Source organism: Stegostoma tigrinum, chromosome 5, assembly GCF_030684315.1.
Source record: "Stegostoma tigrinum isolate sSteTig4 chromosome 5, sSteTig4.hap1, whole genome shotgun sequence".
NCBI classification, from domain to species: Eukaryota; Metazoa; Chordata; class Chondrichthyes; order Orectolobiformes; family Stegostomatidae; genus Stegostoma; species Stegostoma tigrinum.
In genome coordinates this window covers 6,435,857-6,448,734 of record NC_081358.1, presented here as the reverse complement: position 1 = coordinate 6,448,734, position 12,878 = coordinate 6,435,857, and the positions used below count along the sequence as shown (strand labels likewise).

The 12,878-nt window shown below is 39.9% G+C and overlaps 1 protein-coding gene across 1 annotated transcript in view; it reads right to left on the bottom strand.

The window, feature by feature from the left end:
• The window catches only part of lrrfip2 (leucine rich repeat (in FLII) interacting protein 2), a 163,379-nt gene that overhangs the window by 32,691 nt on the left and 117,810 nt on the right, over nucleotides 1-12,878 (bottom strand). The window contains exon 18 of the mRNA XM_059645778.1: nucleotides 10,703-10,732. Within this exon, the coding sequence (XP_059501761.1) occupies nucleotides 10,703-10,732 (30 nt within the window). The remainder of the gene's footprint in view (nucleotides 1-10,702; nucleotides 10,733-12,878) is intronic.

Here is a 12,878-nt window from a genome sequence, read left to right as displayed (position 1 = left end):
ACCTTGTTATCTCAGATTCTCCAGCATCGGCAGTTCCTACTACCTTGGGAACAGTTAGGTGTTTGTTTTTGACCAGCACAGATTCTATGGGCTGAAGGGCCTTTTTTGGTGCTGTAGATCTATGTTGTTACAGCTAAAATTTGTGGAGTATCAAAAAACCAAGCTGACATCTAAGTACAAATCCTTAAAAATTCTTCTAACAAGGTCTGTCCTGAAAGTTCACCATGTTATGGGGGCAAGTCATCTGCTCCTTAAATCCATTTTACCTTATTTTTATTAAAACAGAGATATTAGATGTTTCACCATCCCCCTTAGTGTTCTCCTGTACACAAAGAAACACATTTTCAGGCTCACTGGCTGATAATTATACCTCTACCATATTTGACGACTGGCATCGTCATTATAATCCCAAGCCTGAAGTCTGCTGTAAATAAGTTGCTCAAAATAGTATAAAGCATATGACCAGGGTCAGAAGGTAGGTCTTCAAGTACCTATGTCACGAAGCTTGTCAGGCATTGTAACTTGCTACTCATGTACTTTGTCTATTTCTTTAAGCAATTCTAAGCCCAAAATAGAATCCTGTCTTTGGGATTTTTCTCAGAGAGCATGGCAAATACAGGAAAATTGTTATTGTTTGGTCTTTTTTTTTAAGAAGTCGGCCTGCCATGACAATTTTTAGGGAAAACAGTGATATTTCTTCAAAAACATAAAGTTCAAATATAAAATGATTGGCTAATATTATCACCAGTTTTTTTGCCTACCCTTTCTCCATTGACCTTGATGCACTGTAGTACCCACTAAATTATAGCAGAGGGATAACAAAAAAATCCTATCATGCCCTTGTTCCTAAAGTAAATTCCATAGTTTTCTATATTGGAGCTCCTCCTCCATTTCAATTCCCAAACCCTAATCATCACCTCTGAACACCAAAACTCCATTCCCCATCAGTATGGTCAGACATCTCTACACTTCTTCCTTGAACAAAGGTCCACTCATCCATGACTACACTTCTCCACCTGGCAGAAGTTATGCTCTCATTGAACAATTTCTCTTTTAACTTGTCCCTCTTCTTCCAGATAGAAGATGTTGCTAATGGGTATCCACATAGGCTCCACTTATACCAGTCTTTTGTCTAACATGTCAAATATTCATTGTTCCAGTCCTACTCAAACCTTTGCTCCCAGTTCTTTTTCTGGTATCACTTCCTGGTCTCACCTAGATCTAATAAAATAAATCATATTCAGCTCCAATTGCTATTCTATCACCTTCACTTGGTCCATCTTGGACATGCTGTGCCTTGCTCAAGTTTGCAGCCTTTGTTTCTGGAGACAAACTGTCTACTAACATTCACCTACAAGTTCACCAGCAATTACTCTCACCCTACTTTCTGCAAGTCCAGGTTATACTTCCAGTTTCTTCATCTCATCATTTCTGGTAGTGCTTTGTCACGATGGTGCTGGTACTGGTAAAACATCTTTTTATGTCCAGTGAGGATTTCCACTGTAGAACACCTTCACTCAGACTACAAGCATGACCTTGACCTTCTGGCTACTGCTATTTGGTTTACCAATTTCCTCTTAGTGCTTACAGTATAGCGAGTTTTGAGAAGATTTGTAGCTCAGGTTGAGGTTCTGGATGTGAGTTTCCTCGCTGAGCTGGAAGGTTAGTTTTCAGACTAACCAGATAAATAGAAAGCAGGACATAACACCAGCGCTTTGTCGGAGGCTCACTGATGATGTTACCTAGAATGGTGACGAAACGTCTGAAAACTAACCTTCCAGCTCAGCGAGCAAACTCACATCCAGAACTTACAGTATAATCGTCTATGTACTATAAACTTCAGGAAAATCAACACAAGTGTGAGGAGAAAACCTGCAGCCTTACGGACTCGGCAAAGTTCAACAGCATCAGACCTTGAACTCTGTTATCCATTTTGATTATTTTTCTTCAAGTGTCATCCTGCATGTTATTTTCATGCTTTGTTTCATCACTTAGCACAAATTCATGGTACTTTTAAAAATTTAATCATTCCTGACCTCTGATCTACAACAGACCACCTTTTTTGTATTACTTCCTCCTGTCTTTTGTAAAACCCTTCACATTGCTGAGTCCCAACAGTTCTGAAGGGTCCAATTTAACTGAAAGTTCACTTTCTTTCTCTCCACAGATGCTGAAAAACCTCAAAGTTCTTTCCTCCCTTCCACCCGACACCATTCACTTCAATCAGAAGTATGCTGCGATTAAGTAGTCTGGGAGCTAGCACATCATGAAAAAAATTTCTTGAGTATGTTCAGGGTCATTTCTGCAACAATATGGCATTAAGTGTATTTTGTAATGCTACATTTAGCAATAACTAACAAAGCATATTTAATTAGCAGCCTTTACAGATTGAAAAAATGATCACATTCAACGTGGCTTAACAAGGGAGAGACACAAAACAAAACAGCTCCAATTTCAGTATAGCTGACTTTTAATTCAATGAGCTAGAGATTAGTAACAGTGAAGCAAACAAAATCAAGGAATGGGTGAAAATGCTGATCAATTGGAAATTCAAAAATTAACTTCACAGTTTGCGCTGTAAGGGAATGAATAGCTTTTGTTTGCCAAAGGAGTCATGGAAAATAAAAGAATTGAGACAAAAAGTTAAAGTAGTGGTATAAAAAAAAAGTACAACAGGTATGGGAAAATAATGCAAAAAGTATTGGTTGGAAAATAGTCATACCAAGTCATAAAAAGGAAGTAAGGAAAGGAAACTTGCAAAGCATTAGAATCAACAAAACTTTACACAATGAGACAAACAAAGGAATAATGCAGTCTTGTGAAAACTGATAATGGTAATATTATCAAGGAAAATTACAGAATGGCAGCTATTTTGTACTGTAACTTTCCATTCAGAGAGGAAGAATGTAGTTTCTCATGTGTCCAACATGCTAAGACTGAATCAAAGAAAAACACCAAAACTGAAGTAACAAAAATAGCTGGAATGAAGAAAATAAATGCATTAAACAATGATAAATCTCCAAGACCAAATGCTTTCCATTATAAGATTTTAAAGGAAAGGACATTTCATGTTCCTTAACGATAAGCCTACTGTGTTCTGACCATTTGGGAGCCATTCCTTCAGGCAGAGAACAAGAACAGGAGGTGATGGAAATGCTCAGCAGGTTTGACAGCATTTGTGAAGAAGAAAATCAGAGTTAACATTTCAGGTCCAGTGATGCTTCCTCAGAACCAGACCTGAATTGTTAAGAGATAATGGGAACTGCAGATGCTGGAGATTCCAAGATAATAAAATGTGGGGCTGGATGAACACAGCAGGCCAAGCAGCATCTCAGGAGCACAAAAGCTGACGTTTCGGGCCTAGTCTAGGCCCGAAACGTCAGCTTTTGTGCTCCTGAGATGCTGCTTGGCCTGCTGTGTTCATCCAGCCCCACATTTTATTATCCTGAATTGTTAACTCTGATTTTCTTCTTCACAGATGCTGCCAGACCTGCTGAGCTTTTCCAGCAACTTTGTTTTTTGTTCCCGATTTACAGCATCCACAGTTCTTTTGGTTTTCCCTTAGAGAAGGAAACTGTTCTGCTTTTTAAGCAAGATAACAGAACGAAACCAGAGACTTTACGGACCAGATTACGTAAAATCTGGTCAGGAAATCAGGAGATTCTCTCTTCAAATGTAAGGTGACTGAACAACTTAAAAACCTTTGAAGTATTAGATCCGAACACAAGGGACAGTGCATCACCATGATAAATGGCTGTTATGAACCAAGGAGCATGTGCAGATGCACTTGCAACTGTGGTTAAGCAAGTACCTGGACTGACTTTCAAAGATTCAAAATCTAACTTTTGAAATATAGAGGTGTAACCAGGTCTGTCAGTCTGTAGTAGCCACAAATAACAGCTTTCCTCCTCGTTGTTTCCTGCATGAATTGCAGGAACTTAAATCAGCTCATTCACCCACATCAGAACAAGCACAATAGTTAGTGCTGGCACGATTTACAAGCTGCGATCTTATAAATTAAGTGCGATGTTTGGGTGCTATAATTTTGGGTTATTCTGCCTGTTTTCAGAGAGGTCCTGCACTTGAACGCTGCATTTCTGCATACAGCATTTTTTTTTCATTTAACAGATATTGCCCACAGCCAGAAATTGTTAGCTAATCAGGGTGAGCCATCATGCATTCATAACGGACAATGCACCTTGGGAAATATGGGGTGAATTTTTGCGACAAAATGACTAAAATAGTGGAGAGGGCAATGTCCATGGATGCTCTCAATAACCAGGAAACATTTAGTAAAACTTCCCAGTAGGCTTTTACCTAAAGATAAAGCTTAGGGAACCAAAGTCAAATTACAGACCTGGTTAAAAGATCGAGTGGCAACAAAGCAGGAATAATAGGTAGAAACTCTAATTGACAGTTTGTGATGAGAAGCATACTCCTTGTATCTGGTCTGGTGGCTCAACTATACATCAGTAGAACATTGCACATTCAAGTTGCTAACAATACAAAGAAATATCATTTGAAAAAGCAGTTAGGTTGGGAAAATGTTACAGAAAAATGTGAACAGGCAAAATTGTGACACAGATTTCAATATAGACAAATGCGAGGTCATCCACTTTGGACTAAAAGTGGAGACAGCAGAGTACCGACAGCATGGTTAAAAAAGCTAGAAACAGACCAAATCCAAAGTGACTTGGGGATTTCTACATTGATTGAAGTGATAGAGACTGAAAATAATCAACAAGAGCAATGGAATGGTGGTCTAAAATACAAATTGCTGACAGTTATGAAATAACTACACAAAGTACTGATTAATCCATAGAGCATTATCAAGCAATTCTGAAAATCACAGCTTAGGAAGAAAGTACTAGCCTTGGTGGTAGCACAGCTGGCCTTGTGTGGAGCATAAATTTATTAGAATGATAGCTGACTCCAAGGATTAAAGCACGAGTGATTACACACAGAAATCTGCATGACTTAGTCAAAATTTACAAGATATTAGGGGAACAGCTAAGATAAAGTGTGTTGCAGAATTCTAGAACTGAGGCGCATATCTAAAATATCAGAGATGGAATTTCTATTTCCTAAGGGTAGGTGCATGAGAAGGAGGAGTTTATGCACCAAATGGTATTAGATCAGTTTAAGATATCTGGTCGGCATGGTTGAGTTAGACCAAAGGGTTTGTTTTCATGCTGACTGTAACGGTTTCTTCATCTGACTGCATGCCCAGTTTAGCTTCCTTAGCGGACCCTTCAATGTTAGGCCATTAGACCATAAGGCATAGGAGTGGAAGTAAGGCCATTCGGCCTATCAAGTCCACTCCGCCATTTAAACACCATTTCCCTGCACTCTTCCCGTAGCCCTTGATTCCTTCTGAGATCAAGAATTTGTCGATCTCTGCCTTGAAGGCATCCAATGCCCCGGCCTCCGCTGCACTCCATGGCAATAAATTCCACAGGCCCACCACTCTCTGGCTGAAGAAATGGCATCTCATTTCAGTTTTACATTTACCCCCTCTAATTTTAAGGCTGTGCCCAAGGGTCCTAGTCTCCCCACCGAACAGAAACAACTTCCTAGCGTCCACCCCTTCTAAACCATACATTATCTTGTAAGTTTCTATTAGATCTCCCCTCAATCTTCTAAACTCTAATGAGTACAATCCCAGGATCCTTGGCTGTTCATCATACGTTAAAACTACCATTCCAGGGATCATCCGTGAGAATCTCCGCTGGACACCAGGGCTAGTATGTTCTTCCTGAGGTGTAGGGCCCAAAATTGGACACAGTATTCTAAATGGGGCCTAACTAGAATTTTATAAAGCCTCAGAAGCACATGGCTGCTTTTATATTCCAAACGTCTTGAGATAAACGACAACATTACATCCGCTTTCTTAATTAGGGACTCTACCTGCAAGTTAACCTTTAGAGAATCCTGGACCAACACTCCCAGATCCCTTTGCACTTCTGATTTGCGAATTTTCTCACTATTTAGAAAACAGACCATGCCTGTATTCTTTTTTCCAAAGTGCAAAACCTCACATTTACTCACATTGAATTTCATCAGCCATTGCCTGGACCACTCCCATAAACTGTCTAAATCTTTCTGCAGCTTCCCCACCTCCTCAGTACTACCTGCCTGTCCACCTATCTTTGTATCATCGGCAAACTTCGCCAGAATGCCCCCAGTCCCTTCATCCAGATCATTAATATACAAGGTGAACAGCTGCAGCCCCAACACTGAACCCTGTGGGACACCACTCGGTTGCCATTCCGAAAAAGAGCCTTTTATCCCAACTCTCTGCCTTCTGTCAGACAGCCAATCCTCAATCCAAGCCAGTAGCCCACCTTGAACACCATGGGCCCTCACCTTGCTCAGCAGCCTCCCGTGAGGCACCGTATAAAAGGCCTTTTGGAAGACTAGATAGATAACATCTACTGGGTTTCCCTGGTCGAACATACTTGTTACCTCTTCAAAGATTTCTAACAGGTTTGTCAAGCATGACCTCCCCTTAATCCATGCTGATTTGTTCTAATCTGACCCTGCACTTCCAGCAATTTAGAAGTCTCATCCTTGACAACAGATTCTAGAATTTTACCAACTACCAAGCTTAGGCTAATCGGCCTATAATTTTCCATCTTGATCCTTTCTTAAACAAGGAGGTTACAACAGCAGTTTTCCAATCATCTGGGACTTCCCCTGACTCCAGTGACTTTTGGAAGATCACGACCAAAGCCTCTGCTATTTCCTCAGCTACCTCCCTCAGAACTCTAGGATGTAGCCCATTGGGGCCAGGAGATTTATCATTTTTAGACCTTTTAGCTTTTCTAGCACTTGCTCTTTTGTAATGCCTACCATACTCAACTCTGCCCTTGACTTTCCCTAATTGTTGGCATACTGCTCATGTCTTCCACTGTGAAGACTGACGCAAAGTACTTAAGTTCTCCCGCTATTTCCTTACCTCCCATCACTAGCCTTTCAGCATCAATTTGGAACAGCCCAATGTCTACTTTTGCCTCTCGTTTGTTTATGTATTGAAAGAAGCTTTTACTATCATTTCTAACATTACTAGCTAGCCTACCTTCATATTTGATCCTCTCCTTCCTTATTTCTCTTTGTTATCCTGTTTTTGTAGCTTTCCCAATCTTCTGATTTCCCAGTGCTCTTGGCCACTTTTATAGGCTCTTTTTCTCTGAAACATTTCCTGACTTCCTTTGTCAGCCATGGCTGTCTAATCCCACCCCGGATAATCTTTCTTTTCTTTGGGATGAACCTCTGCACTGCGTCCTCAATTACACCCAGAAACTCCTGCCATTGTTGCTTTACTGTCTTCCCCGCTTGGCTCTGCTTCGAGTCGATTTTCGTCCATTCCTCTCTCACGGCCCTGTAATTACCATTATTTAACTGTAATACCATTACATCTGATTTTGCCTTCTCTCTTTCAAACTGCAGACTGAACACTACCATATTATGTTTGCTGCCTCCTAAGAGTTCCCTCACTTTAAGGTCTTTTAGAAAGTCTGGGTCATTACGTAGCACTAAGTCTAGAATAGCCTGCTCCCTTGTGGGCTCCATCACAAGCTGTTCCAAAAAGCCATCCTGCAAACATTCCATGAATTCCTTTTCTTTGGATCCACCGGCAACATTATTCACTCAATCCACCTGCATATTGATCACCATGACCTTGCCTTTCTGACATGTCCTATCTATTTTTCAGTGCATCTTACACGCCTAGTCCTGATCACTGTTAGGAGGTCTGTACATAACTCCCATTACAGTTTTTTTGCTTTTGTGGTTCCTCAATTCCACCCACACAGACTCCACATCTTCTGACCCTGTGTCATTCAGTGCCGTAGATTTAATTTCATTCCTAACTAACAAGGCAACCCCACCCCCTCTGCCCACCTCCCTGTCTTTTCGATGTGTTGTGAATCCTTGGATGTTTAACTGCCAGTCCTGAACTCCCCGCAACCATGTCTCTGTGATGCCTACCACATCATAATCATACAAGAGGATTTGTGCTGTTAATTCATCTACTTTGTTGCAAATACTACGAGCATTTAGATAAAGTGCCTTAATGCTAACTTTCTTATCATTATTAGAGAGGTTGAAAATCCCAATGTTTGTTGCACAAAGGTTGCCTTTTTGTTCTTTTTCCCCATAAGCACAAGGTTAAGAATTCTTAAATGTGTCGCTGCATTCATGAACAGAGTTGGCATGAATAAAATGTGTCTTAGTGTCACCTTTGTTCTGGTGCCCAAATTCATCTCAGATACATGGTCATTTGAATGCAATATATGATATTCAACTATAGGCTGGGTTTCAGCAGTACATAGAACATTACAGCACAGTACAGGCCCTTCGGCCCTCGATGTTGTGCTGACCTGTCATACTGATCTCAAGCCCACCTAACCTACACTATTCCATGTACATCCATATGCTTCTCCAATGACGACTTAAATGTACCTAAAGTTGGCAAATCTACTACCGTTGCAGGCAAAACGTTCCATTCCCTTACTACTCTCTGAGTAAAGAAACTACCTCTGACATCTGTCCTATATCTTTCACCCCTCAATTTAAAGCTATGCCCCCTCGAGCTCGCCGTCACCATCCTAGGAAAAAGGCTCTCCCTTTCCACCCTATCTAACCCTCTGATTATTTTATATGTTTCAATTAAGTCACCTCTCAACCTTCTTCTCTCTAATGAAAACAGCCTCAAGTCCCTCAGCCTTTCCTTGTAAGACCTTCCCTCCATACCAGGCAACATCCTAGTAAATCTCCTCTGCACCTTTCCAAAGCTTCCACATCCTTCTTATAATGCGGTGACCAGAACCGTACATAATACTCCAAGTGCGGCCGCACCAGAGTTCTGTACAGCTTCACCATAACCTCTTGGTTCCGGAACTCGATCCCTCTATTAATAAAAGCTAAAACACTGTATGCCTTCTTAACAGCCCTGTCAACCTGGGTGGCAACTTGCAAGGATCTGTGTACATGGACACCGAGATCTCTCTGCTCATCTACACTGCTAAGAATCTTACCATTAGCCCTGTACTTTGCCTTCTAGTTACTCCTACCAAAGTGCATCACCTCACACTTGTCTGCATTAAACTCTATTTGCCACCTCTCAGCCCAACTCTGCAGCTTATCTATGTCTCTCTGCAACCCACAGCATCCTTCGTCACTATCCACAACTCCACCGACCTTAGTGTCGTCTGCAAATTTACTAACCCATCCTTCTACACCCTCATCCAGGTCATTTATAAAAATGACAAACAGCAGTGGACCCAACACTGACCCTTGCAGTACACCACTAGTAACTGGTCTCCAGGATGAACATTTCCCTTCTACTACCACCCTCAGTCTTCTTTCAGCAAGCCAATTTCCGATCCAAACTGCTATATCTCCCACAATTCCATTCCTCCGCATTTTGTACAATAGCCTACTGTGGGGAACCTTATCGAACGCCTTGCTGAAATCCATATACACCACATCAACCGGTTTACTCTCATCTACTTGTTTGGTCACCTTCTCAAAGAACTCAATAAGGTTTGTGAGGCACGACCTTCCCTTCACAAAACCGTGCTGACTATCCCTAATCAATTTATTCTTTTCTAGAAGATTATAAATCCTATCCCTTGTAACGTTTTCCAACACTTGACCAACAACTGAGGTAAGGTTCACTGGTCTATAATTACCAGGGTTGTCTCTGCTCCCCTTCTTGAACAGGTAGGACTGCATTCAGTACCGTACACAATAATTTAGAGATGTACAAGCATTAAGAAGTGTACTATACAGAAAATATTCAGGACAGTTGTGCCTATAGATCTCAAATGGCTGAAAACGAAAATAAGTTTCCAGAATCAGGGGTCACAGTCCAAGGTACCAGATAAAAGGCATTTAAGGACTAAAAGGAGGAGAAATTTCTTGGCTCAGAGATTGATGAGTCTGGGGAATTCTTGGCTGCAGAAAGAAGGTAAAGCCAAAAACATTGAAGGAATTAAATATACTTCTTAGAGCAAAGGGACCAAAGGGTATAGGGACAAAGCGAGAACAGGGTACTGAGTTCAATAATCAACCAATGATTGCATTAAGCGATTGAGCAGGCTTGAAAGGCTGATGAGGGGAAAAAAAAGCAAGGGTTTTACTGAAATTGGACATGAAAGCTACAGATTAACCACATAAACACATCATGAAAGTCTAAAGAAACAAGTAAGTCAAAGATCAGCTCAACAAAAAAAAAAGAAATTTAAAAAAGGGGAAAGAACAACAAGTCACAGAGGGGCTAGAGATTATGATCTAGTATTAGTGAACGCCATTTAAATCCGTAAGGTTCTTGAATGCAGAGTCAAAAGATAACGTATTATCCCTCAAGGTGTGTCCCTCCTGAGTTCTGACGAATGGTGATCGAACAAAATATGAATTTATTTCTCTCCACAAGTACTGTCTGACCTGAGTTTTTGCAGGCTTTTTTTTTAATTCCAAAACTGATACTTCAACTAAAATCTTTGACATGAATAAAGATTAGATTCAAATATATTTAGGAAGTATCAGCTACTTTATGAAACTTACATCAACTAAAAACAAAAATACTTAAACGCCTATTCTGTGTTGAATATGCAACTTTGCCAACTATTCTTTCAGTTTGCCCTTCATCCATTAATGGAATGGAATACTTAAAGTACTGTAACTACTTATTACTCACCCGAGAAAATGGTTCAGTCTTCTCCTCCAGCTGAAAAAAAGAAAGAAAATTGTGTTTAATTAAGAATCTAAACCTGGACATAAAATTTAGTTTGGCATGATCAATTTTAAGAAGAATCCCAGCAACTTTAACACAAAAGAAAGAATGATGCAGAATTTCAGAGTTGTTCAGCAAAATACAATTAAAATTTGAACTTATTTAAGCTGGTTGTAGTCTTATTTTCACTTGTAGTTCATCATTTGGCTTGTGCTTACCTTCAGTCAGCTCATGTAAATCAGAAAGTTAATTTAAAAGTAATGTTTCACCCATTTGTCAGGTTCTGATTACTCAATATTTTGCAGCTGATATTTAAAATTCAAGGATCAACTTACATTTTGCTCAAGTTACTGTCCCATGGCTTTGGCATGGGTCTCCCACAGCCAGTAAACATATCATCAATGACAATACGTTTTCATATTAGTAGCCAAAAAATGACTTGTTGAATTGATGACTGCAATCTAACCAGCACCAGAATAATTACACCCATATCGTAATGTTTAATGTGTCACAACGCACTCACTCGTTACCTTCACAAAACGAAGACAGCACAGGAAGGGCCACACAATCTATAATATCGTTGCTGGTTCTATGCAAAAACAATTCACCAAGTGTCAGTCCCCTGCTTTGACAGTGCTATAAGTGCCTCCTGTCCAGGTAATGATAAAGTTCCCTTTGAGTACCATGAAGGAATCTGCCTCCTCCATACTCAGGGAGAAACAAATCAGATCCAAATACGATTCTGTGTTTAAAAGAAAAACTTCATGATGCTATTGCATCTTTAGTCAGTCTCCTAAAATCTGTGCCCACTAACTCTTGATCATTAATAATGTGAACAGATTCTCCACATACACAATCTCTTGACCATCTCTTTTCCAAGGAGAAGCTAGCTTTTTCTAATCTTTCTACTTTAATTAAGTTCCTCACCATGGAATCAGTCTTGTAAATCACTTCTGTTTGTGTCCTTTTTCAAGTGTCAAGTTTAAGACATACTTTGTGATGTGATGGTACAACACAATAGCTTCCAATATAATTTGCGTCAAAATGTCAGCCCTGTATACAATATTGTGTTTTAATAACAGTTGAGTTACAAGAAAATTGGTTGCACCATACGGAAGAATAGGAATGAAGTGCTTCTCTTTCCCAAGATACAGGCAACAATGCTATTGATTTAAACTCTGCTTCTGTTTGCACAGAAGTGCAGCACTAACCATTACTTGCTAGATCTTTGGAGCTAACAAAATCTTTCACTACATGAAATTCATGCCTGTTGTGAAGTTGCCATAAATGCAAAACATGTATCAGCATCTGCTCCATGGTGACTTCAACAATCAATTAGCTAACGAACATGGGATTCCAATAGCAACAGTACAGCTTACTTAACTATCAAAAAAATCACACTATTCTCAATCAACATCACCAAAAGGAGATTGCATGTTCAGTCACATGTCTGTTTGAGAATTTGTGCAGAAACTGATTGCCACACTTCTGAGACTAACAGTGATTGTGCTTGGAATTATTACGTTGCCTGTGAAGTATTTTGAAATATGTAGCCAAGGTCACGATATGTACTATGCAAAGGCAAACTGTTGGTTCTTTTACAAAGCATCTGTTCCAAATGAGAGATGCCAGTTACAGTCCAATTTTACATTCAAGTTACCCAGACTTGTATCTTGCATCAAGATTCAAATATTGAGCCTGCAAACATAGGTCACGTACTCTTGACTGAAATAGTATTATATTCAAGTTAATTTTTGGAACCGGCCTGAAAATATAAAAACAGTTTTTTTCAAGCAAACCTTCCAGAAAACTAATAAATCCAGAACGTTTACATCAACATTGTTGGCAAATGAACAATACGCATGCTCTAGGACCAAACAGTACAAGGACCAAAATCAACGTAGGAAAATATTATAACTGCCTAATCTCAGCAAATAATTCCACATTTTAGGAGAGAAATCATCATTTTCCCTCCAATACTAGAGGATCTAGCTGATTCTATCTTTAACGCATAAACCTATTTTATACCTCAGCAACTGATAATAAATGGAGATGGTCACCAAATCTTGATAGGTTCACCACCATTCTAAAGGCTGAATACTGAACCTGGTGTATAATTACTGGTGAACTGGAGTCAAAA